The 25,756-nt window shown below is 38.3% G+C and overlaps 1 protein-coding gene across 1 annotated transcript in view; it reads left to right on the top strand.

Moving 5' to 3' along the window:
- Positions 1-25,756, top strand: part of LOC126176677 (serine/threonine-protein kinase Nek8) — a 306,561-nt gene that overhangs the window by 253,663 nt on the left and 27,142 nt on the right. The window contains exons 19-21 of the mRNA XM_049923838.1: positions 7,814-7,861; positions 23,070-23,161; positions 25,158-25,383. Coding sequence (XP_049779795.1) covers positions 7,814-7,861; positions 23,070-23,161; positions 25,158-25,383 — 366 coding nt within the window. The remainder of the gene's footprint in view (positions 1-7,813; positions 7,862-23,069; positions 23,162-25,157; positions 25,384-25,756) is intronic.

The raw sequence follows: 25,756 nt of genomic DNA, 5'->3' as shown, positions 1-25,756 counted from the left end.
TTGCACGCCACTCCATGTCAGTTACAGATGTATGGAGCTGCAGTGGATCAAAGTGTGACTCAGATCACTTTGTGATCAAATCAGTCTTGAGAGAGAAACTGTCAATATAGTTCAATTCTTTTATCTTGGTGGTTTGCGCATGCCTGCCCAGATGCGGGAGATTGCTGCGTTGCTAGTTGTATGCGCCAAGAGAAGCAGCGCCATAGTATAGTTCACAAACTTACATTTAGTGGGGAGCACGCAGTTTATGAAGTAAAGCCAGCATGGCCGCATTAACCCTTTCACTGCTACAGAGACGTGCTCCCCGCATTCCATGATGTGCGCTATTTTATCATCATTGCACTGCTCGCCTGTGCAGACACATGGTGTTTCAACTGCTTTGACACACTTTATCATTCGCTTTAGTTGCCATACATTTTAATCATTACGCTAACGCAGCTTGTCATTAAATATATATCCCTTTAAAATATCATGCAAAATACCGACAAACACTGTTGGTATGATTATGAATTACTCCCGTTTCGTCGAAGTACAATAGGAAATAAACAATTTCCGCTGTTCTTTATTGCAATAAAGCGGATTGTGAGAATGATACAAACACTTTTCCTTGCTATCACCTGAATTAGGAGGCTTATTGCTTGTTTGGTTTAATTAATTAGTAGAATATGAAGCAATTGGTATAAAGAATGCTTTTTACAAACTTTCTATAAAAGAAAGTATGCTATCAAGACATTGCTTTTGTTCAGTTACTTTATTTATGACTGAACATTTCTAAAACTGAAGACACTCGTCCGTGCCCTGCACTGCAGTCCAGCTCTGGCAATGTCGTTCTCTGTTCATTGGCTGACTGTGTTTTGTGACGTCAGATGCGCAGAACGAACCTAAACTCGGCCGCGTTCATAAATGATGTGCACTTTAATAACAGAATATGAAAGATGATGAAATGGAATACAGACAAACTGAAAATCCCTTATGAAGTAAAAAAAAAAAAAAAAAAAATCAAGTAACACTAAGGAGAAAGTTGAGCAATGAAGAGACCACAGTAGTAGAAGACGAAAAGTGGAACAGGATTGAAAAAGCCATTTAAGATGCTGCAGAGGAAATAATAGGCATAAGAAGGAATAGAAAAACCCAGGAATGGTTTGATGAAGATTGCATGTCAGCAATAGAGAAAAAGAACATGGCAAGAACAAAAGTGCTACAGAGACAAACCAGAAATAATGTGGAACAATATAGAGAATTAAGGAGAAGAGCTAACAGACTGCGCAAAAGAAAGAAAAGAGAGTGGACTAAGAAGAAATTTCAGGATATAGAAGAGTTAAAGGAACAGAGTGAAATAAGAAAGTTCTATCATGCTGTAGGCAAAATGAAGAATAGATTCCAGATAAAAACAATGGCCTGTTCCAGCAAAGGTGGGAAAATGATAAGGGAGGAAGAACAAATAGTGGGAATATGGGCAGAGTATTTCAAATATACACTAAGCACCAGCCTGGAAGATGAAGAGACAGCTGCAAAGGAGGAAAGAGTGGAGCTGGAAGTAGACAATGATACCAATGAGCCAAGAAAGCCAACACTACAAAAGGTCTCCCATGGTGTGCACAAGGCAAAAACAATCAAGCCCCTGAGGAAGACAGCATAGTCACTGAATTTATAAAAACTGGTGGTGAGGCTGTAATAAAGGAACTGCACACATTAATATCAGATATATGGGAAACAGAAACTATGCCACATAATTGGAAAACTGCAATAATAATCCCCATTTATAAGAAGGGGACAGAACAGCATGTGAAAACTATAGAGGTGTAACACTCCTAAGCACAGCTATAAGATCTTCGCAACTATATTAAATGAAAGGATACAGAAGTGTGCAGAAGGCATACTAGGGGAATATCAGTGTGGCTTTCGACCAGTCAGAGGAACAACTGGAATGAGATTTTCACTCTGCAGCAGAGCGCGCGCTGATATGAAACTTCCTGGCAGATTAAAACTGTGTGCCGGACTGAGACTCGAACTAGGGACCTTTACCTTTTGCGGGCAAGTGCCCTATCATCTGAGCTACCCAAGCACGACTCATGCCCTGTCCTCACAGCTTCACTTCTGCCAGTACTTCATATCCTACCTTCCAAACCTTACAGAAGCTCTCCTGGTGGAGCACTTGCCCACGAAAGGCAAAGGTGCCGAGTTCGAGTCTTGGTCCAGCACACAGTTTTAATCTGCCAGGAAGTTTCAGAGGAACAACTGATTGAATATTTGTGATAAGACAAATGATGGAAAAGTTCTATGAATATGATGTAGATCTGCATTTCCTATTCATCGACTTCAGACAAGCCTTTGACAGCGTAAATTGGCAAGAACTGTACAGAGTACTGGAAGAAGTTGGTATATGTGCTAAACTAATAAGAGTAATTAGAATGACAATGACTGAGACAAGAGCAAAAGTAGAGGTCCTTAGCAGAAAAAGTGAAAGCTTTGACTTTAATAAAGGCATGAAGCAAGGCGATAGTCTCCCTACTGTCATATTCGATATAGCCCTCCATAGTGCAGTAAATAAAATCAACAAAAGAGGCACCATATTTATGAAAACTAGCCAGATATGTGCATACGCTGATGACATTACTATGGTAGGAAGAAATATCAGTACACTCCAAGAAACATACCAAGCAATGGAAACAGAAGCCTCAAAAAGTGGCCTCATAGCAAAAGAAAACAAAACAAAATATATGGTAATGTCATAATCTGAGGCCAGAAGAACCCTAAAATCCTAAACATCAATGGGAAATGCTTTGAAGGAGTGTCCTCTTTTAACTACTTGGGAGCCCTAATAACAAATGGTAACAGTATTTGAAAGGCTATAAGTGAAAGAATACAAGCAGCAAACAGAGCTTACTTTGCAAATATGCAACTTTTCAGGAATAGCCTTGTTACAAGAAAAACAAAACTGCTAATATATAATTCCCTAGTCCACCCAGTTATCACATAGGGGTCAGAGGTATGAACATTGACAGAACATGATAAAAATGCACTAAGAACCATTGAGTGAAAAATACTATGCAAAACCTATAGGCCAATAAGGGAGGAAGAAGGCTGGAGAATACGCTGCAATGCCGAATTACAAAAGTTAATACAAGGTTGGGACGTAATAAAATTTGTGAAATCACAGCAAATACAATGGCTAGGACACTTGGAGAGAATGGCAGAGGATAGAATTCCAAAGAAAATCATGAAAGGTGTGATCCATTCAGCTAGGCGAAAAGGGAGACCTAGAAGAAGATGGATTGACGATGTAATAATGGATCTCACCAGTATGGGAGTCTGGGGTGGAAAAGAGCTGCAAATAACTGGGAAGTGTGGAGGAAGATGGTTGAAGAAGCCAAGGCTTATCAAGGGCTGTGTCCAACTTCCTTACAGGATTCTTAAATGTGTTATTGAAGATTAAATTATGCTCTGTGTGACATTCCAACAGGTTGCTTCCACTTTCATTCCTTTCCTGCCCCCTGCTCTTTTTTCCATCCTATATCTACTACCAAATTCCAGTCACCCATCAAAATTAGTGTTTCATCTCACTTAATTATCTGATTAATTTCCTTTGCCTTCTCATACATTCCTTCAACCCATTCATCATCTGTGGAGCTAGTTGGCATAGAAACTTATGACTCTTTGGGGGTCTGTTGGCTTGGTTTTTTGTCTTTCAGGGCAGTGATAATGCATTCATTATGCTGTTCACAGTACCTAACCAGTCCGCCCCCGGTAGCTGAGTGGTCAGCGTGATGGACTGTCAATCCTAAGGGCCCGGGTTTGATTCCCGGCTGGGTCGGAGATTTTCTCCACTCAGGGACTGGGTGTTGTGTTGTCCTAATCATCATCATTTCATCCCCATCGACGCGCAAGTCACCAAAGTGACGTCAAATCGAAAGACTTGCACCAGGCGAGCGGTCTACCCGACAGGAGGCCCTAGTCACACGACATTTCAGTACCTAACCCACATTTCTGTTTTCTTATTCATTATTAGACTTACTCCTGCCTTACCCCTTGTATTGACCTGACTGATACTCATGTTCTTAACACTACTGCAATTCACTAATTCCCACTATATCTAACCTTAACCTAATCCATTTCCCTTTTAAATTCTCTAATGTACCTACCTGATTAAGAGATTGAACATTCCACACTCCAGCCCATAAAAAGCCAGTTTTGTTTTTCCTGATGAAGACATCCTCTTGAGTAGTTATTGCCCAGAAATCCAAATGAGGGACTACTGTAACTCCCAAATATTTTATGTGAGAGGATGGTATCGTCATTTAATCATGCAGGAGAGCAGCATGCCCTTGGGAGAAGAAAGTCATGGCTGTAGTTTCACTTTCCTTTCTGTTGTTTACAGTACCAGCACAAGTCATGGCTGTAGTTTCACTTTCCTTTCTGTTTTTCACAGTACCAGCACAGCAAGGCCATGTTTGCTAAAGTTACAAGACCAGATTGGTCAATCATGCAGACTGTTGCCCTTGCAACTACTGTAAAGACTGATGCCCCTCTGTAGGAACCCTGTGTTAGAGTGACTCTTCACAGATACTCCTTTGCCAGCAGCATCTACGGTATGGCTATTGTATCGTTTCATCTATATACCTCATTTAACTAACGTTTTTCAATAATGCTTCATTTGTATTAAACCTACCTTACAAATTATAGAATTTTCTAAATATATGTAGAAAAAATGCAGAAAGGTAGTTTCTAATGGGGTGATGTGGAGTGGGGGACATAGCCTTGACATTTTTGCCGATCACTTGGGTACGACTCTGTCTGACTGAATTAAAATGTCATCACAAACCTCAAAGTTTTTACTTATTCTCCATGAACTTGAAGTCCCTTACCAAACCTGTTTATTTCATTTACTGCTTGCTCAGTCTACAGATCAAATATCAGAGATAGTATAGAATCCTGTCTCACTCTCTTCTAAGCTACTGCTTTCCTTTAATGTCATTCGATTCTTATGACTGGTTTCTGTAAAAGTTGTAAATAACCTTTCACTCCCTGTATTTTATACCTGCTGCCCTTAAATTTTCAAAGAGTGTAGTCCAGTCAATGTTCTCAAAACATTCATCTAAATCTATAAATGCTATAAATGTAGGTGTACCTTTCTTCAACTTGCCCTCTAAGATAAGACATTGGGTCAATATTGCACCACATGATACCACGTTTCTCCAGAACCCACTCAGATCTTCCCTGAGTTCAGCATCCCTAAGTTTCTCCATTCTTCTGTAAATAATTTCTACCAACAAATTGGAACCATGACTTATTAAATGAATGGTTCTGTACAATTCATACCTGTCAGCACATGCCCACTTTGGAAATGGAAGTATTAGATTCTTAGTGAAGTCTGAAGGTATCTTTCTTGTCACACATCTTGCACACCAGGCGGAATAGTTTTATCATTGCTGGCTCTGCTAAGGATCTCAGTAATTCTGAAGGAGTATCCTCTACACCAGAGGCCTTATATCTACTTATGTTCTTCAACATTCTGTCAGATTCTTCTTTCAATATTGTATCTCCTATGGCATCTTCACCTACTTCTTCTTCTCTTTCTACAATATTGTTCTCAGGTTAGTTTCCTTTTTGTAGATCTTCTATGTGTTTCCTCCACCATTTAGCTTTCCCTTCTTTGCTCAGTACTGTTTTGCCACCTGTGCTCTTGATATTCATAGAGCTGCTTCTCGTTTCTTGAAACATCTCTGTAATATTCCTACAGGTAGCATCTATCCTTCCTCCTCTAGCCATGCATGTTTCTAAAGCCTTCCATTTTCCTCTTGCTATTCCTGCTTAGCTATTTTACATTTTCTGTCAATCTCATTTTTTAGACATCTGTATTCCTTTTATCCTACTTTCTTTTGCGAAATTTATATTTTTTTCCTTCTGTTATCCAAGCATTTCCACTGGATCTTGTCTTTCTACCTATGTGATCCTCTGCTGCATTCACTATTTCATCTCTCAAAGCCACCATTCTTCTTCTGTTGTATTCCTTCCCTTGTTTCAGTAAAAAATTACCTAATGCTCCATCTGAAACATCCAACAATCTTTGGTTGTTTCAATTTATCCAGGTTCATTTTCCCTAATTTCCTTTTTCTCTGTAATTTCTTCAGTTTTAATCTGCAGTTCATAAGCAATAAATTGCGGTCATAGTCCACTTCTGCCCCTGGAAATGTTTTTCAGTTTAAAATCTGGCTTCAAAATCTATGTGTTACCGTTACATAATCATTCTGAAACCTTTTAGTGGCTCCAGGTCTCATCCATTATACACCATTGTATCCAACAATTTTTCCTTCTCTGTCTTTTCTTACTGTCATATTCCAGTCACCCATCACAATTAAATTTTCATCTCTCTTAACTGTCTGAATAATCTCCTTTATCTCATCACACATCCTTCTAATACCCCCATCCTTTACACAGATAGCTGTCACACAAACTTGTACTGCTTTTGTGGGTGTTGGTTTCATCCCTATCTTGGCTACGATAATGTGTTCACTATGCTGCTCATAGTGGCTTACCCTCATTCCTAATTTCTTATCCATTATTAGGCATACTTCTGCATTACCTGTATTGACCCAATTAGAAGTCAAGCTCTTAATGCCACTACACTTCACTAAGCCCCACTATATTTAAGTTCAGCCTATCAATCTCCCTTTTTAAATTCTCTAACCCTTCTAATTGATCAAAAAATGTAACATTCTGCACTCTGATTCTTAGAATGCCAGTTTTGTGTTTTCTGACAACCACTTTCTCCTAATTAGTCCCTGCCCAGAGATCCAAAAGCGGGTTTAAGTTCTGTCACTCATTCAGACTATTGCCCTCACAACTCCTGAAAAGCCTGTTGCCCATCCTTAGGAACTATGGATTAGTCTGACCTCTCGACAGATACCCCTCCATTGTGATTGCACCTACAGCACAGTACAGCTGTCTGTATTCTTGAGACGTGCAAGCCTCCTCCTCTTGGCAAGGTTGGTGGTACATTTTATGTTAGTGGAGACCAGCAAATAAATATTGGTGTCAGTTTTGTCAGATCAATCTTCGGGGGAGGAAGGGGGGGGGGGGGGTGTATCTACTGGAAGTCAATGACAGCTTATAGTTTGGTTAGATAGTTTCATGTTCCACAGATCATTTGCATGACAGATTGTAATGATGTGGAATGAGTCATTTGACATCCACATTGCAAATTAATTTGTAAATGTGGCTGTGTACTGAACATTTATGTTTTATTTATTTCTTATTAAATATGCAGATGTGAGTTAGTAATTCCTGCCCATAAAATAACAAAAATTCCTATACAGAATAGAAGGACAAACTTTTTCAGATTGTTTTGAAATTTTACTTCACTGTCTTTCAGACATTTTATATCACTATGTAAGTTACCAAAAAATTTAATTGCAAGACTGTGAACCCCTTTTCAGGAATTTATAAAAGCTGGTTGCTAAAAAAATTCAAGTGTATAGAACCTGGTGTTTCTTTATTCAATCATTTCCTTTCCTTGTTGCTGGGAGAAGAAGCTCCAGGTTTTTAAAACTACTGATTATCTCAGATTTTGTATCAGTCTTTCATTTTGTTGCCATCAACTAGATTGGCACATTTTCTATATTTATTTAGTTACAATTTCAATGTATTTATTTTTTTCTTTGCAGATGCTTTTAGTTACAGAAGACTTATTGTTTTAATTTATCTTTTGGAATCCTTGATTAATTGTTCGAACCATTGTGGTCTGTATGTCATCATTTGCTGTTTGATTTTTCTTCTTTTTCCATAAATTTCAAATTTTGATACTTTTTTGCAGGATGGAAACAAGGCAGCAGATGCCTCTGCAGCATGGCATACATCACAGGTATTTAATTTCACAGCTGTAATACCAATAATGGAAATAAATGCAAAATGAGGGAAAGACAGCCACTTAACTATAGTGTTCTGATGTATGGAACATTGAAACATGTAACAGGAAAGACTATTCACACTAGCTTTGGAGATCTTGCTCTTTCTCTAGCAAAAATACATATTCACACAGACATCCAAATGCACATTCCCATGGCCACAGCGAGACTGATTACTGTTTATTGATTATTGAAAATAGTTGTTTATGCTGAAGGAAGTGGGGAGGGTGTAAGGTAGGACACAAGGAGGGAGTAGAAGAAAAGAGGCAGGTCTTTCAACAGATGACTCAGCAGCTGCACAAGATGAAAGAGTGAAGAGGGGAGAGCACAAAAGAGATACACAGGACAAGGAAGGAGTGGTGTTGACAGAATAGAGAAGGCTAGTGGAGGCTTAGGCCAAGGTGATTTCAATAATGCAGGATGTGCTGGAGAGACAGTTACCAACTGCATAGTTCTGAGAAACTTTTGCTGGAAGAGCAGTTAGAATTCTGAGGAGGAGAGAAATATGCAGGACATCTGATTGTACTTGGCTTAGGAGCATGAAACTGAAAATAGAAGAATGCAATAACGAACAGCACTGGTATGCAGAAGGCATCTGAAAGCATTACACTGACTTCAGAATATGTATCTCCACAAAATTCTTTTGTAAAAAAGATCTAGAGATAAACAACTACCTGGGTAGATCTGCATATGGGGAAAGCTGTTGTAAGAAGAACAATAAATAAAACCCATGTTATAAGAACCAGAAACTTAAATAATGTGTAACAGTGTGAATAAAAACAACAAACATGGAAAGACTAGATTGTTACTCACTGTAAAGATGACACTTTGATTAGCAGACCAGCTTAACAAAAGGACTGTTACATATTAAGCTTTCAGCCAAAGCCTTCATCAGAAAAGGAGACACACACATTCACACAAGCAAGCACATGTCACACACACATGACTGCTATCTCTGGCTGCTCAAGCCAGACTTAAACTGAAACACATCAAATAGGAGCAACAATTTGTAGTGGAGCGGGGAACGTGGTGGTATAGTAGAGTATGGGTGGGGGAAGAGGAAACAGTGCTGTGTGATGGAGCTTATAGAGACTAGAGGTGGCAGACAAGGCTACCTGGTGCAGCTTCGGGAAACTGTGGAGGAGGGAGGGAAAGGAAAAAAAAAAGGTAGCAGAAAGGAGAAGAGCGGGAAGGGAAAAAGATTAGTGGTTGCATTGATAAAGAGAACTGTGCAATGATAGTGGGGGCATGAGTTGGGAGGAGGTAATAGGTCAGAGGTAGAAACTGTGGGTGGAGAGTGTGGGGACAGTAGGTTACTGTAGGTTGAAGCCAGGTTGATTCTGGGAGTGGAGAATGTGTTGTAAGGATAACTACCATCTGAAAAGCTGGTGGTGGAGGGGAGGATCCAGATGACCCAGGTTGTGAAGAAATTGTTGAAATCTAGCATGTTATGTTCAGCTGCATGTTGTGCAGCTGGATGATCCACATTGCTCTGCAGCAGAGCTGGTACATAACATGGCTGCTTTCACATGTGGACCAGCCTCTGACAGGACTGGAGTAGAAAGTCATCCTCACCCTCTTACCTCCTGGATCTCTGCTCATCACTGTTGATGCCACATCCCTGTACACTAGCATCCCTCATGTCCATGGTCTTTCTGCTACTGAACACATTCTCTCCCAACTTCCTTCAGACTTCAAACCCACTCCCTGATTCCCCATACACCTTACTAACTATATCCTAACACACAGCTTCTCCTTTCAAGGGAAATTATACAAACAAATCCACAGCACAGTTATGGGCACTCGCATAGCACCCTCCTATTCCAACCTGTTTATGGGCTGTTTGGAGTACCCCTTCCTAATCTCCCAAACCCTTGATTTGGTTCAGGTTCATTGATGGAATCTTCTTGATCTGGGCTCAAGGCCAGGACAGCCTATCCTTCAAAACCTCAACACTTTCTCTTTGATTCACTTCACTTTGTCCTTCTCAGCACACTATGCCAACTTCCTGGAAGATGAGTTCCTCCTATCTAAGGGCTTCATACACACCTCTGAGCACATTAAATCCACCAACCACCTGCATTTCAACAGCTGTCATCTCTTTTACACCAAAACATTGCTCCCATACAGCTTGGCCACCCAGGGATGGCGTATCTGCAGTGACAAGAACTTTCTTGCCCATATGCTGAGGGTCTCACTAAGGCCTTCAGAGACAGTCACTATCCTCCAGACCTAGTTCGCAAACAGATCTCCCATAACATTTCCCCTCACACCCCAATCCTTCCACCAACCCCAAGAACCAGCCACAAAGGAGTGCCCCCTTTGCCACCCAGTACCACCCTAGATTTCACGGCTTTGATTACCTATCGTCATACCCTGAAACGAGGCACATCCTACTTGAGATCCTTTCCACCCCTTCTAAAGTGGTGTTTGGTCACCCACTGAACCTCTGCAACTTCCTAGTCCATCCCAACTCCACTCCCAATCCAAACCCCCTGCCACAAGAATCAGATCCCTTTGAAAGAGCCATTGCAAGACCTGCCCAATTCACCCACCCAGCACATCCTTTTCTGGTCCTGTCACACGATTATCCTATCACATCAGAGGCCAAGACTCCTGTGAAAGCAGCTATGTCATGTACCAGCTTTGCTGCAGTCATTGCCTAACTTTTTATATTGATGTGACTACCAACCAGCTTTCCACCAGAATGAATGGTCACCTTCAAAGTGTGGCCAAGAGCAAAGGGGACCACACTGTTGCACAATATGTAGCTGAACATAATATGCTAGGTTTCAATGGCTGCTTCACAACCTATGACATCTGGATCCCCCCCTCCACCACCAACTGCTTAGATGGGAGTTATCCTTACAACACATTCTCCACTCCCAGAATCATCCCGGCCTCAACTTATGATAACCTACGTTTCCCACACCCTTCACCCAACAGTTTCTGCCCCCACTTTCTTATCACCTTCTCACAGCTCATGTCCCCATCCTCATTGTGCACTGCTCTATGTCAATTCACTGACCAATCTTTTTTCCCTTTCTGCTCCTCTCCTTTCTACTCCCTGTTTTCCCTTGCTTTCATTGCCGCACTGGGTAGCCTTCTTTGTCAACTCTAGTCCCTGAATGCTCTGCCAGGCAGCGCCATTTCTTCTTTCCCAACCAGTATCCTGTTAACCCTTCCTGTTTCCCACTCCACCATGGATTGTTGCTCCCATTTGGTGCATTTCAGTTTTAGTCTGGCCTGAGCAGTCAGAGATAGTGATCATGTGTGTGTGAGGTATGTTAGCATGTGTGAATGTATGTGCTTTTCTCCTGTCTGACAAAGGCTTTGGGTTAATGTGTGACAGTCTTTTCATGTATGTTATCCAACATGTCATCTTAATGGTGAGTAGCAATCTGTCCTTTCCATGTTTGTTGATACACCAACCTGGACTTCTCATTGTTAATGTAAATAAAAAGCTAGGTACAGAAGAAGTAATTATGAGCATAAAATACCACACCAAATGCCACTGAATTGGTTTACATGCTTACATCATAAACTGATGTTGGAAAGGAAATAAATACAAAATAATTAGGGACTTAAAAATATAAATAAATAAATAAATTCTGCAACAATATATTGCAGTGGTGAAGATACGGATAATTTGTTTATTTTTGTATGAAATGTTTCAAGAAATACACGTCATTTATCTTAGATTGTTATGTAACTGTCACTGCAGTATATCCTATGTTCCCGTAACCCTCTTGGCCTCAACCTTCGTTAGTCATTGTCCTCTCCCATCCAGCCACTACTCTGTTCCCATTCCAGCACTACACAGCCCTCATTTCTCTGACACACTGTCGTTTTACTTCTCTCATTTTCCACTATCCCCCTCCCCCACCCCACCTCTCCACTCCCTCCATCTAACCTCCCAACTGCACATAACTACCCTACCCTCTTTCCACCTCATCCCTCTGTGCTCCCAACTTCACGTCACTGTCTTCCATGCCTACCATGCTATCCCTCCCCCTCCCCACCACAGCCTCCTCCTTACCTCACAGTGTGGCCTCAGTTCCCTGAGACTGCAGTCATCTGTGTGTGAGTTATGTTTGCACAAGTGTGTATGTGCATGTTTGCCTTCTATTCTGATGAAGGCCTTACTGGCCAAAAGCTATATTTGTGACAGTCTTTTTGTAGTGACTGTCTTCAACTCAGCATCTCTACTATATGGTGAGTAGCAATTTTCCTTTTCACAATATTGTTACATTCCATCCTGGATTTTGCATTGTTTAAAAATGCTATTGAAACATTTTTAAAATCAGTAGCTTTAAACCATTGCGTCCAGCTTTAACCTTGGTAACAATCCCTATTTAAGGCCTAAAATTTCCCTTTAATTATTTTTTTGTTTGGATATAAAATGGGTTTGTTGGTCAACAGCAGTTGCTAAACATCTACTGTACAGTTTGTGTGGCCATTTTTATGGTTGAACCAGAGTCTGGTAGACAGTTAACTTTATAAGTGTGTCACACTGTAAGCAGCTGCTGCTGGCTCATCAAGAACTGATAGCCCATAAGCCTAAATACCAAGATTTGATACAGGACTGGCTTGGTACGCACATATATCTTTTCTAGTGCTCTCACCCACTTAGCAGGTTTGACTCACTCCCAGTGTATCATATCTTAAATTTTTAACAGGAACATCTAGCTGCTCTGTACACAATGCTCTGCCACACAACTAGTTGTGAACTGTAGAGTGATTATGTAGATGCATATGTCATTGAGTTACACAAATGGAGGTTCTACACAGTGTGAAGAAAATGATTCAGTCTGAAAACCAATTCTTGTTGTTATCTACATTACATTTCAGATAGGTGGGGCAGCTTTGATACGCTTTCATTGAAAACTGGGCTCTAGAACAACACTGAGATTTCAAATTTCAGAACAGCATCTCTTTTCAAAGTTCTGATACATGAAAGCCTCAGTGTTGACAGCTGGGACATACAAAACAGTTTATTATTATTATTATTATTATTATTTAGAATTCTTAAAACAACTTATATCAGCCCAGACTGCATCATTAATCACTTTGTCTACAATTTATGTGTATATTTGGACTCGGAATGTGATTTCCATGTAACTTTGATGTTTAGGCCTATATTAAACAAATTTTGCCTATCAGTATTTGAGAGCTCATTCGAGTCTCTGCAAAGTAAATGCATTGTTAGAAGTATTGGATAAAAGAAGCAGCTAAGCAGTATAAGAGAACAAGCATTGGGTTTTTTCCAAGCAGTTATTTTTTCTCCTGATACAGAAATAGAAAGTAATCTAGAAGTAATTCTGATAACTATATATTTGTATGGATATGGTGTCTGTTCTTTTGGACATGTCCGAATGAACAGAGACCATTGATGATCTGCAGCCGTCTAGAACGAAATTAGAATTATATATTAATACCTTCAGCTGCTGACGAGTGTTGATACATACCAACGGTGACAGGTGAAAATGTGTGCCCCGACTGGGACTCGAACACGGGATCCCCTGCTTACATGGCAGATGCTCTATCCATCTGAGCCACCAAGGGCACAGTGGATAGTGGGACTGCAGGGACTATCTCACGCCCGCCTCGTGCGAGACCCACATTCTCACTTTATATGTTCACACACTACATTTGTAGTGTCCCTACCCAACACAGTCATTACTCATGGAAGACATCCTTACCAAGTCCCATAAGAGTTCGGGTAATATGTGTGCATCTGCACAGGAGAAGGAGGTCATGGCTGGTATTGCCAGAATTATATATTGTGCATGCCTGCATCATGCTTTGAGGTTCTATGCTCATGTCCATCAATTACGGTGTTCAACCTGAAATTCAATATTGCTTACTTTTAATTGGTGCTGTCGTCTCTGAACCAGTAAACGAATCACCAAGATATTTTAGTCAGTTGGAGCTGATGGCATTTCCTATTGAGTAGCCTCAGTGTACGTTTCTGAAGCTAGGCAGATGTAGCAATGGTTAAAATCTTATTGATTTGTCTATTGATGCAGTTATAGGAATATATAGAGGGTCTATACAATGGTGATGTACTTGAAGGCAATATTATGGAAATGGAAGAGGACTTAGGTAGAGATGAAATGGGAGATACGATACTGCATGAAGAGTTTGAAAGAGCACTGGAAGACCTAAGTCAAAACAAGACCCCGGGAGCAGACAACATTCCATTAGAACTACTGATAGCCTTGGGACAGCCAGCCCTGACAAAACTCTACCATCTGGTGAGCAAGATGTATGAGACAGGCAAAATACCCTCAGACTTCAAGAAGAATATAATAATTCCAATCCCAAAGAAAGCAGATGTTCACAGATGTTAAAATTACGAAACTGTCAGTTTAATAAGTTATGGTGGCAAAATACTAACACGAATTCTTTACAGACGAATTGAAAAACTGGTAGAAGCTGACCTCAGGGAAGATCAGTTTGGATTTCATACAAATGTTTGAAAATGTGAGGCAATACTGACCCTATGACTTATCTTAGAAGATAGATTAAGGAAAGGCAAACCTATGTTTCTAGCATTTGTAGACTTAGAGAAAGCTTTTGACAATGTTGATTGGAATACTCTCTTTTAGATTCTGAAGGTGGCAGGGGTCAAATACAAGGAGTGAAAGACTATTTACAATTTGTACAGAAACCAGATGGCAGTTATAAGATTAGAGGGGCATGAAAGGGAAGCAGTGGTTGGGAACTGAGTGAGACAGGGTTGTAGCCTATCCCCAATGTTATTCAATCTGTATATTTAGCCAGCAGTAAAGAAAACAAAAGAAAAATTTGGAGTAGGAATTGAAATCCATGGAAAAGAAATAAAAACTTGAGGTTTGCTGATGACATTGTGATTCTGTCAGAGACAGCAAAGGACCTGGAAGAGCAGCTGAACGGAATGGGCAGTGTCTTGAAAGGAGGATTTAAGATGAATATCAACAAAAGCAAAACAAGGATAATGGCATGTAGCTGAATTAAATGGGTGATGCTGAGGGAATTAGTTTGGGCAATGAGAACTTAAGTAGTAAATGAGTTTTGCTATTTGGGAAGCAAAATAACTGATGGTGGTCAATGTAGATAGGATATAAAAGGTAGAGTAGCAATACCAAGGAAAGTGTTTCTGAAGAAGAGAAATTTGTTAACATCGAGTATAGATTTAAGTGCCATAAAGTAGTTTCTGAAAGTATTGTATCGAGTGTTGCCATGTATGGAAGTGAAACATGGACTAAAAATAGTTTAGACAAGAAGGGAATAGAAGCTTTTGAAATGTGGTGCTACAGAACAATGCTGAAGATAAGATGGGTAGATCACATAACTAATGAGAAGGTACTGAATAAAATTGGGGAGAAGAGAAATTTGTGGCACAACTTGACTACAAGAAGAGATCGGTTGGTAGGACATGTTCTGAGGCATCAAGGGATCACCAATTTAGTATTGGAGGGCAGCGTGGAGGGTAAAAATTGTAGCGGGAGACAAAGAGATGAATACACTAAGCAGATTCAGAAGGATGAAGGTTGCAGTAGGTACTGTGAGATAAAGAAACTTTCACAGGATACAGCAGCATGGAGAGCTGTATCAAACCAGTCTCTGAACTGAAGACTACAACAACACCAGACAGAAAGAAAATATTCTGTATATATGACTGGATTACTTTACTAAAATACATAAAAACTAAAGTATATGCACATAAAAAGGCATATATTTTAACAAAACACTTCAAAACATGTTTGTAATGTCACTGCATCATAATTCATTTTTTGTAACAAATGAACACTAATGTAGACATCAAAAAGCCATAGACCATTTAGCTACTGTATCAGGAACACTGCTACCAATTTTGTACTTATCATAAGACCTAATATTGAAGGTTGTAGAACTCATTGCAGGTAAGATCTTGATAACAAGTCTTAACTATTACAATTACTTCAATAGTTTCTGTGGTAAAATGGTTTTTCTCATCGATCTAAAGGAAATTCAAAATTGAAAATAACATTTCCACAACAGCATTTGTGCCTGGTACAGCAAGAGCAAAACTCACAGGAGTCTATATATTTTTACATGAAGTACCTGTACTTTTATGTGTATGGAATACATCACATCATCTCTTATCTGTTTACAAATTAGCTTTTCCCATTCCTCAAGTTTCTTGGATACAGTGTTGTTCTCGCGTCCTATCTCATCAGGCAATACATCTTCATCTATCTGAAATGTTGCACCTGAATCCACCGTCTTAAGAATTTTCAGACAATTTAAAAGTCCAGCCCAAGAAACAGAATTTTTCAGTGTTATCCAATGAAATGATTGCAGAGGCTGAAATGGAGAAGTCCACTTTTCTAAATAAGTCACAAAAGCATCATCAAATAAATTGGTAATTGACTTGTATTTTGACTGAGTGAAAAAACCTCTCATTTCTTAGTTAATTAAAATTGAAGAAATAACTGAAGTTTGAAATTTACTACATTTCCTGTTACTGATTTTTTCTTTAAGCTGCTGTAACTCCTCAGCTGATTCTGCAGTTGAAATCGTGGTTCTTTCCAACTTTTGGATTGAATTTGAAAACATTTTCAATTGGCTTTGTGTAAGACGAAACCAAAGAAGGACTGTGTGTTCTCAAAAAACTGTTTCAGCAAAGTAGGATACCTATCCTGATACAGTAAATAACATTTAAAAGGATCATACTGATCAATAACCCTTATAACTCCAGGCAACAATGACGACCACCTAGTTTTAATACTGCCTAGAACTTGTGTTCAGTATCAGTGAAATCACAGAATGATTTCTGTTCTTCCACACGCAAAGTGTAAATGTGAAAAATACTGAACAATTTTATTCACTATTGTTTCTATGTCAATGGGAAGAATGTCTGCATTTGTTTGTGTACCACATGGGCTGCACAACCAATGCCTTGAATGTTCATCTTGAGAACACTGTTCAGTTTGGAATAAACATTGTTTGTTCCTGCCCTCTTGTTTCTACCAAAGTTGGTATTACAGTTACTTGAACAACGTGTGACAATCTTGTCAACTATATTTTGCCTTTTTTTTAAACTAGCCAGAATATAGGTAGCTAATAATTCTGTCATTTCTGTACCAGGGTTCTGAAGACAGATTACTTTGGACTGGACACCTTTGATAGGAATTAAATACTTAGCTAGAATCAGCATTAGCTTTATGCTTCTATGATTTGATGCATCAACCACCACAGACATATACTTATCATCTTCCATTCAATGCTTCTGTTATTTGATGCATCAACCATCACAGACACATTCTTTCCATCTTTTTAAGTTCAGACTGCACTTCATGCACTGCGTATAGCAAAAAAATTGATTCGCATTTTGTCCTCGAACATATTAATTTCTTCTCAAATAGGTCTCTGATTAGAAGAGGCATGCAGTCCATTGAATGGAAAGGATGATTGTGTTCCATGGTATGGAATGCAAACAGTCCTTCCGCCAGAGCAATCCATTTATCTTCCTCTGTTTGTAGTTTACTCATACTTACAAAGGAAGTTATGCTACTAGACGTTCTAGCAGTAACTGCCACCAGATGCTTCTTTTTCTTTATGTGCTGTGATATATCATCACATCCTCTATGATCAATCAAAAAACACTGAACAACACAGTGTACATTCTACCTTCATACTCATAGTTTCCTTCAAGAAAGGGAACTCTTCTTTCATGGTTTTCAAGAAAGAGCATGTTGTTTTCCCCAAATTAATGGGCACAAGTTAGTTTCACACACAGCAAGCAACAAACAGTGGAGCACACTAAAGCAAGCTTGTCAAACCAAGTGTTGAAGCTGCTGTCTGCATCTCATTGTTATCGGAAACAGTCTGAAGACATCATGTCAGTTCCATCTACTGCAAATTTATGTCATCTAACAGTGAATAGCTGATTCGTAACAGCAAATACAATTGAACCCTGATAGCTGTATAACACTGTTACATCTGTCCATCGTTTCTGCAGTATTGTATTGTATTGTATTGTAGACAAGGTTACTGCTAATTATGAATAATCAGGACATTTGGCCTCACTGAATATTTTGTGGGAAAATGAAAAAGGAAGTCCCATTAAAAACAGGACATCTGGGTACCCTAATTAGATGTGTCAAGCATCCATCTCTCATAAGACTGTGAACAATAGTACAATAAAATCTAAACTCAATGCCATGATGATTTCATTGGTGTCATGAAAGTCACATGTGCCCCATGCCTTTCCCTCATGGACCCATGGAGCAAACAACTCCACCCAGCAGGTAGAAGTGCCAGTCCATGGCCCACATTGCCAGCAGTACAGGATCCCTACAATTTCGATTTGCACAAACCATCAAAGAACCTCCCAAAAGTCAGATGGTTCCTACTTACTAACTACCTTAACTCATGAACATCTTTCATTGGCCAATGAATATCAATATTGTGGGACGTCTCATTCTACGAAAGATATGTTACACCTCAACAGTACCTAATTACTCACTTATTTTATAATGTACCAGAATGTTTGGACTTGGGATGTAAATTCTAAACACTAATGTTCTTGTTAAACAGCCTTTAACTTTTCGAGTATATAGACCACTGATACTGTTCAGTGTAAATGTAAATATACCACTATACCTAGTTTGGACTATTAGATGAAAAAAGCAGATGAATGGTGTAAAAGGCAGAGCAGTAGATTTCTTGAAAATGCCTGCTTCTCTGTTTATGTATACAATAAAGTAATCTAGAACTAATTCACATAATCATCAGTGGGAGAATATTAGGGCTAGTTGCTACTGGTTGTTAAAATTCTTCTGTTTCTGCCAGATAATAAATGACTGACTCATTTCATGTTATTGAAGACTCTCCTTCATGATGGAATACATATAATATGAGGTGTTAATGAATGTATGACTGACTGAATCAATAAGTGAATAAAACATTATCATGAGGAAGGCCGCAATAGCATCCAAGCAGTTGTAGAACTGATGAATTTAAAAAATGGTATGAACAGTTGTGTTTCAAAGTCTTTTAGACGAAAGAGGACAGTGCACCACAATGTTTATGGTATACTTTTACTACAAGTACTATATAAGCATTTAATTAGTTAGCAGGGCAAATACAATAAGTGTTTTAAATTTTTTTACTTCTAGTTAATAGAGCACCAGCAATAAATGGATCTCATTTCTATTCCCTTAGGGTTATCATGTAGTAATCACCAGTGCTGAGTTTCCAGGGGTACACTTGGAGATGCATCCCCTTTAACTTTTTGAGTCATCAGAGGGGAAAAAAATCTACATTTTATTTATATTTAAAGGCAGAAAAATTATACATCAATGACAATATTAGCAAAATACAGGGTTATTACAAATGATTGAAGCGATTTCACAGCTCTACAATAACTTTATTATTTGAGATATTTACACAATGCTTTGCACACACATACAAAAACTCAAAAAGTTTTTTTAGGCATTCACAAATGTTCGATATGTGCCCCTTTAGTGATTCGGCAGACATCAAGCCGATAATCAAGTTCCTCCCACACTCGGCGGAGCATGTCCCCATCAATGAGTTCGAAAGCATCGTTGATGCGAACTCGCAGTTCTGGCACGTTTCTTGGTAGAGGAGGTTTAAACACTGAATCTTTCACATAACCCCACAGAAAGAAATCACATGGGGTTAAGTCAGGAGAGCGTGGAGGCCATGACATGAATTGCTGATCATGATCTCCACCACGACCGATCCATCGGTTTTCCAATCTCCTGTTTAAGAAATGCCGAACATCATGATGGAAGTGCGGTGGAGCACCATCCTGTTGAAAGATGAAGTCGGCGCTGTCGGTCTCCAGTTGTGGCATGAGCCAATTTTCCGTGGGCTACTCGTGAAACTTGCCCGCACGCGTTCAGCCGTTTCTTCGCTCACTGCAGGCCGACCCGTTGATTTCCCCTTACAGAGGCATCCAGAAGCTTTAAACTGTGCATACCATCGCCAAATGGAGTTAGCAGTTGGTGGATCTCTGTTGAACTTTGTTCTGAAGTGTTGTTGCACTGTTATGACTGACTGATGTGAGTGCATTTCAAGCACGAAATATGCTTTCTCGGCTCCTGTTGCCATTTTGTCTCACTGCGCTCATGAGCGCTCTGACGGCAGAAACCTGAAGTGCAGCTTCAGCCGAACAAAACTTTATGAGTTTTTCTACATATCTGTAGTGTGTCGTGACCATATGTCAATGAATGGAGCTACAGTGAATTTATGAAATCGCTTCAATCATTTGTAATAGCCCTGTATATTTCATCTGTATCTGGGGCATTTGTACATAATATGTTGATATTCCATTCAGGTGTCATGGCAGCCAATCTCGCAGTCTTTGAAAACATGACTAGAATATTGTACTTTACAATATTATTGACCTTTACAATATTACTCAAATCATTCCACATATGTGTGTTAAGAGTCATGGAATTAAATAACAGTCTTATGCAGTCAGCTTTTAAAATAGATTTTGTCATCCAGTAATATTGTAATGTTGTTTTTCCACTTCTGATTTCCAGTGTTGAAGAGATTAAGGTGAAGTGTTGAATTCTATTAGAGTTTCAGAGTCAAATCATGGTGTAAGTTTATGCACTATTTATCATCTTCTGTGAATAAAAAGGTTAATTTGTTTGAGGGTGATGATGAAAATGGCAGAGGTTATGAAAGTAAGGAAAAGAGCGGAAATGAAATCATGTGTCCTGAAAACATGCCATTCACATGTGGACCTATCTTTGTAAACAGAGTTGATTATGATCTTCCAGATTATTGGACAATAGAATGGAAAGAAGATTTCTGTAAGAAGAACTAGTGTTGGATGGTAATAAATAAAAAAACGGGGATCCAAGAGTAGAAGAAAATTGGAAGTAAACAAGGAATAAATATTTGACAACAGTGATAAAAAAAATTTCTGTGTCATGCTTTGGAGCATGTAAAACAGACCAGATGATATCTCTCCAGAAAAATTATTAAACATCAAGAAAGCTCAGCCCATAAAGCTGCTTTGAAAATATTATCTGCAGTAAGTGAAAAGTCTTTGGGAAAAGTCTGTGTTAAAGCACTGGAGAATGACAAGTCAGTAACATTTGTAAATAATATATTTCAGCTATCAGTCATCCTTTGGAATTTTTATTGGCAGATCTAGATTTCAGCTAGAAACTAGCCATTCTCAATGCACTATCATTTTTGGTTAATGCATGTAATGCCTGTTGGTCATTGAATACTCATTCAATGAACAGTGGACAAAGCCTGACCAACAGGCATTACATGCATTAACCAAAAGTCATAGTGCATTGACAATGGCTAGTTTCTAGTTGAAATCTAGATCTGCCAATAAAAATTCCAAAGGACGAGTGATAGCTGAAATCTATTACCGTATTTACAAATTAAAATAATGGTCACTGCATGCAACAGCCTTTGAATGGAGGGTAACCTGATGAAGTCAGTAACAGCTAATGTTTTCAGAGCTGCCTACAAAGTTACCAAAAGGAATCCACTGATACATGATCTCAAGTCAGAAATTGATGTCCATAAATTAAATGTAGTGGACATGGGTGTATTCTTTCTTCCTGCTTTGCATGTGTCAACATATTAAGTCAAACTGTTTGCTGAAATAAAAGTCAGAGTCATCAAAAATATAATTGAATCATCAGCAAAATTTCTTTGATTCTTGATGAAAGTTCAACAATCAGCCAAATTTCTCCCCGATTATTTATATTCAAACAGTGCTACCTGATATGACTGAACCAACTAACATCTCCCCCACAAAATACCAGAGAACTAAGAAGACATGCAGAAGAACTTGAAACTCAAATTCTTAAAAGTGTCACAGTCTTGGGTACTCAGTGGGTTGTCTATAGCTTTTGAAATGTTTCAGCTGTTTGGAGAAATTATAAGGTGCTAGTTTCACAGTTTAGTAGTACTAAGAGTGATATAACCAGAGACAACACTGATAAGAAAATGTATGGAGGTCTTCACCAGTATTGACTGTATTTTGGATTTTTAGATCTGGATTTAATGTGGGAACTGCTGTAGTAGTTGTTCGACCTCAGTTTAGAGCTACAGGCTCATAATATCACTCTTTTTAAAAAAAAAAAAAAAGAAAAAAAAGAAAAAGACTCCAAGTGATTGAAGAGAAAAAGAAAAAGAACAAATGCAGTTGAAGGAAATAAAAAAAGATGTATTACTGGACCAAGCACATTGACCGAAAATCATTTTATGAAAGGTTGTGCAAGTGAATGGGTGGTAGACTATGAAGTGATGACGATGATATTTATTCATGCACTAAAAAACTGCATGCGTCACATTTGTCTGACAATTCTGCATCAACTTGTGAGGAAAACATAAAAATTATGTCAATGATTCAGATTTTCTGAAAAAATAGTAATCAGAGGTTTTTGGGAGTTCCTAGAAAAAAAAGGAATATTCAGCTTCTCTACTGCCTTTGATAAACTTAGCTAATTGTGTAGCAAAATCCACCACTGAATGTGAGAGGGGTTTTAACAAATTAACTTAGTTTAATGGCAGTAAAAGCATTATTGCAGCTGAGGACTGTTGAAAACTTGATTTTCTTCAACTCATAGGACCTCTTTTACAACCATATAACCCAAATCTTTATGTGGATACCTGGTTCCTGAAAGGAAGGTAGTTGGCTATAGACAGCAAAATCATGGGACAGAAGCATGAGAAACATGATAGTGATATTCTGATGCTGATTAGGAACCTGCTCTAAACAACCAGGTTCATCTGCAAAGTACGTTTTAACATTAATTCCAGATATATATAAATCTGGACTAGTTGATTACTTTAAGGTACTCATTAAAAGTGTGTTATAATTTCTTACAGCAGTAATTTGTAAATGTTAGGCATTGGCACAGGTCACAGAGTATCACTTAATTTTTTTCCAGAAAATCAGCACTGATAATAATTTTTAAAAATTAAAGATATTATTACTACCAAATATTATAACAACACTGTGACCAAATGTTATCAGACATAATCAGAAAGAATATGAAGGATGTAATTCTAGAGTATAACATCTAATAGAAGTTGAGGCAAGTATAATAAAGATTCAGAATAAAAAGATATTAAAATACATTTTTCATTTACAATTCACTGATAAAACATTCTTCTTTCTTCCAGAGAGGATCTCATTATTTCACAGCATTGAATGTTTCCACTGTTACTAACAGTCAACAGTCAGAATTGATACTTGAACCTCAAGAAATACTTGCGTAAGTAAAGAAAATTGTTTTTAAAACTGGTGTAATAGAACAATAGATGTTAAATTTGTAAGTTTTGGTTTCAGCAGGAAAATTAATGAAAATATAACTGACTAGCAACTCACTTTGGATGTAATATATTTGCAATCCCATATGTTAGAGAACCTATGCCCATAGGAATACTGACATTTTTGGTTGTATAGGTTTATAATGTTTTTAACTGTTTTGTAGTGCGTATGACTTAAGAATAAGTTCCATATTTTGAGTATCAGAGTGGTCTTTCTTTAACTGTTTAAAGATTTTGTTATAAGGTATCAAGTAGTTTTCTTGCATCTGACATAGCCTATATTACAAGAGGATGATGTGTTAACTACACAGTGTAGTACAGAGTAATAGAAGTAATCCAATGGTCACTAAAATAATCAGGAGACCTGACTCACAGAACAATTACATCCAATCACAGTTGGTGTCATCTTGAATAATTTCCTCCACAAAGGTTCATATATTTCTTTCAGAATACTTCTTATTCCAAGATATATTCTTTAATATTGCATGTGCATAACATGAAGAGTGGATATCTATGGATTACAGTACATGATGTTTCTTCTCAACTTCTCCAGGGCCTGCATGTTACACACATACACACACACACACACACACACACACACACACACACACACACACACACAGAGAGAGAGAGAGAGAGAGAGAGAGAGAGAGAGAGAGAGAGAGAGAGAGAGAGAGAGAGAGAGATCCTGGGAAGTGATACAATGTAGGACAGTGTTTGGTAATAGCTAATGAATGGAACCTCTAAGTGGTACTATGATAACTGTGTCACACCTTCAAAGCATCATTCATGTCCTGATAAATTTAACATAGTGCATCAAATTTTCTGTATAAATAATACAGTGCTAAGCAGCAAGATATGCATTTCATCACTATCAGCTCAATGAAACTGTTACTTTCATGTAAGAATCTATGATCAAGAAATGTTTAAAATAAAGATGTAGCTCAGTAAACATAGACAAAATCTGTACCTACCATATGCCAGGAGAGTCTATAGTTGAAAGGCCTACTGAGTTGTAAAATCTCTGGCTCCTTCTTTCAGATAAACAGAGTAGGGATAATTTGACAAGATATAAGGAGTTTGGAACCCTGAGGCTTTGTTGATGAGTCAAAGAACAGATTAAATGACAAACAGTGGCAGTAATTTTCAAGTTTGATGTATTCTGTTCTACTGTTTTTGTCAGTGGCATAGGGTTCTTGTGACTTCCTTGCCTAACATTAATAAATTATCAATTCTTTCAAACCTTTCTTCTCTTATGTTTGAAACAAAGGAACTGCAGTTTGCTCAGTTTCTAGTGCCTATTACATTTTGAAAATCTGTTTATGTGAGTCAGCTGGCAGACAGGCTACCTTGTTTTCACCTGATTATGTGGTAAATAGTGTGTATCCTGCCATGTTGTGTAAAGTTTCCCATTAATCTTTGATTACATCAACTGCATGAGAACTTGAACAGTTAACAGATGAGGAAATTAATGTTTTGTTGTGACTTTTCATCTTATTTTTGTGGCTCTCTTCCATTCAACTTATGCAGACAACAAAATTAGAAATATTCTAGAAATTTACCATAAGTTTGTGAATGGTTGTGACAGCTCACATTCACAGAACTGATATTGTTTGTTATAACTTATCACATCTATTAAGAATATACACTGACATGAACAGAAATGTACAAACTGTAATGGATCTTCATATGTCTAGAGAATATCTTTTAAATAAGAATACTTTAATTGGATAGATAAAAAATAACAATAGGATATTCATATTGAAATATATGAAAAATGATGTATTAGTGAAGAGGAGCTAGTGCTTTAAGTACATGTAATATGCACAGCACATCTCAGCTTGTTTTGTATCAGTTTATGTTTGTTTTTCTTTCTTCTTTGACTGAAATATGTCACATGCAAAATGTCAGCAATTAATAATGTAACAGGTAATATTTCAGACTCTATGCATCTCCAAATCACATAGAGAAAGGACACTTGCTTACGCTCTGTGGCCTCTTCCCACTAAGGGTCAGTGTGATGGTTTTGGTGGAGACTACAGCACCACTTGGTCATGTTCTGGCACAAGATGCAGATAGTGATAACTCTGCTGACGAATCTACATATCAAAGCAACCTACAACATCGTAATTCATTGTCTTCTACTGAATATGACAGCTTTGGACCGGTAAGTCATATGTCTTCCTCTGTGAGACTTGATGAACCGAATATCTTGAAATATTGTGGCATAATAAATGAGGGAATGTTATTATTTTGAGTGGTTTGCACAGTATTGTTGTCTGTATTAACTTTTTATAAGAACATCTGTTAATTCTTTCTGACATTATACATTTATCTATTTATGCAGAAAAAGATTAATTCACTTTATGAGGATGAATTCTCCTATATGGACTTCAATATTTTTAATTGAGTTGAATTTTGGAATAAACAGAGATTTGTTTCCCATGTTTCTCAACTGAGAGAGTTGGCACTACTGTTAACAATCTGAACCAGGGCTCCAATCTTCATCTGGCCATTCAGTTTTGAGGTTCCCATGGTTT

Source organism: Schistocerca cancellata, chromosome 3 (assembly GCF_023864275.1).
Source record: "Schistocerca cancellata isolate TAMUIC-IGC-003103 chromosome 3, iqSchCanc2.1, whole genome shotgun sequence".
Classification (NCBI taxonomy): domain Eukaryota; kingdom Metazoa; phylum Arthropoda; class Insecta; order Orthoptera; family Acrididae; genus Schistocerca; species Schistocerca cancellata.
Note: the sequence above shows the minus strand (reverse complement) of the source record. Positions and strands in the feature narration are given on the sequence as shown.